This window comes from Pyrus communis, chromosome 5, assembly GCF_963583255.1.
Source record: "Pyrus communis chromosome 5, drPyrComm1.1, whole genome shotgun sequence".
NCBI lineage: Eukaryota > Viridiplantae > Streptophyta > Magnoliopsida > Rosales > Rosaceae > Pyrus > Pyrus communis.
This window is the reverse complement of record NC_084807.1, coordinates 1,874,218-1,876,543: the sequence shown is the minus strand read 5'-3', so window position 1 is coordinate 1,876,543 and position 2,326 is coordinate 1,874,218. Positions and strand designations below refer to the sequence as shown.

General features: G+C 37.6%; 1 protein-coding gene across 1 annotated transcript; it reads right to left on the bottom strand.

The window, feature by feature from the left end:
• Positions 1-1,113: 1,113 nt before the first annotated feature.
• Positions 1,114-1,579, bottom strand: LOC137733525 (uncharacterized). The gene is made up of 2 exons (XM_068472671.1): positions 1,356-1,579; positions 1,114-1,231 (listed from the first exon to the last, which is right to left on the bottom strand). Exons 1-2 carry the CDS (start codon positions 1,577-1,579, stop codon positions 1,114-1,116), a joined length of 342 nt encoding a protein of 113 aa, XP_068328772.1.
• Between the last annotated feature and the right edge of the window lie 747 nt (positions 1,580-2,326).

Here is a 2,326-nt window from a genome sequence, read left to right as displayed (position 1 = left end):
CAAAGGATGTAAATTTTTGGATCAATGAACTTCTGGTTCATGACAGTATGTGCTTCAATTGTCTTTATGTATGTATAATATAATCCACTCAATAAACCACGCAACTTCTCCAATGTACGCTTCTAGGTATCATTGAAGATAATGCATAGATATTCCACATTTTTTGCACTTTTTGTTTCAATATGGTATCCATTTAAACATATGTCTTTAAAACTCAACAAATTTCGAGTAAATCGAGTAGCGTACAAAACATTTTGCGTGGACAATATTGTTCCATTTGGCAACATGATTTGGGCTTTTTTTTAGCCTTCAATTACATCTTATTGGCCTGATATTGTTGTTACCTTTACTTTTGTAAGCATCAAGCTTGAGAAATATTTTTGATCTTGAAGTATTATATGTGTGGTTGCGCTGTCTACAAGACAAATATCTTTGCCATTGCTCTTGTTTTGAGAATAACCATAGTTTTTATCCATGCTCTTTGAATAAGGGAATCATAGTTAAAAACAATCTATTCATAATAAAAGGAAATTGAAATGTCACTTTTATTGAATTGAAATGCAAGCATTAAACTACAAGTTTAGTACATCAAACAGAAATGATTTAATCTGACCGATAAATCAAACATTGTATTAGGTATATCCATTGGTTTAGCCTGGTCGAGGAAATTGGTTTCAACTCCCTTCTCCTTGATGGAGGCTTGATACAGGTTCACTAGATGTTTTGGGGTACGACAGGTACGTGCCCAGTGCCCATTACCACCACACCTATGACATGCTCATTCAGGATTTCTAGGAGTGTTATTCATATAAGCTTTACCTTTGTGGCGATTTACATTTTAAAGCTTGGGCCTGAATTATACCTAGGACACTGGTTGTAAAACTGGACACCATGATTATTGCCTTTCCCATTCCACCAGCCTCGCTTGTGGCCACGTCATCGTTTGTAATTATTGCCACGAAAGGATATGGTGTTCACTTCAAAGGAAGCAACATTCACTTCTGGGATTGGCGCCGATCCAATAGGTCAGGACTGATGATTTTTCATCAGGAGCTCATTGTTTTGTTTAGTTATAAGGAGCATCAATATCAGCTGGTTGTACTCAGTAAAGCCTCACTCTCTATATTGTTGCTGCAAAAGCACGTTGGAGGCATGAAAGGTGCTGAAAGTTTTTTCCAGCATATCTTCCTCAGTGATGGTTTCCCCACAAAGCTTCATCTGGGAGCTAATTCTGAACATTGCAGAGTTGTACTCAGCAACAGACTTAAGATCCTGGATCCTCAGGTGTGTCCATTCATAATGAGCCATTGGAAGAATCACTGTTTTTTGGTGATTGTATCTTCCAGAGGGCTAACGGATCTTCAACCATCAGGTACGCGCTTTTCAATCCTTCAACAAGGTGGCGATGGATAAAGATCATGGCCTTCGCCCGATATTGAGATGATGCACTGTTTTCCTCCTTGATGGCTTCTCCAAGATTTCCTACCTCCAGATGGATCTTGGTATCCACTACCCAGGTAAGGTAGTTCTTCCCAGTAATATCCAAGGCAACAAAATCAAGTTTTGTCAAGTTCGTCATTTTCTTTTTCTGAAAGAAAAATGAGATGTGTAAGAACTTGCAATAATATTATTTTAGAGGAATGTAGTGTTAGAACTTATGCTTCTTACAAATGTTTCATTTTGATCTTCAAGCCAAAATGATAAGTATTCGAAACTTCAGGATCGAGATTTACATAATTAATAAGGAAGGTGATTGTACCACACCACCCTCATTGAAACAATATAGTGTAAGATGGGGGATTATACCGTACCACTCAAGCAGTAGGGAAATTAAATATGCAGAGTAGGGTGAGCGATTATACCGCACCACTTAAAATTGTAGTAGAATTAAATCTGCAGTTCAAGATGGGCGATTGTACCGCACCATCTTTGATTGCAGTAAAATTAACATAAATAAACACTGGATTAGTAATTAGGAGCTACACCAAACAAGAAATCAAAAATATAAGTAATTGTTATATTGAGATGAGAACTAGGAGTAGGCACGGTGCTAGCAGATCTTGACGAGGGTACATCAAGCAGGTGAGGCAGGGGAGGAAGAAGAATGGTAAAATCCTTGGATGAAGCATTTTTAATGCGAAGGGAAATGAGAATTGGTTAGGGTTAGAGATTTGTGCTGATAATGTGTTATATATAGGCAAAAGTTAGAGAGGTAACCTTTACTAGGGACAGGAGCGAAGCAGGTGCAATTTATCACACTATTTAGTTTCATAACTCTAACACAAAAGGATTGCAGGTAAAGAGAGGAAGAGATAGATACTGATAT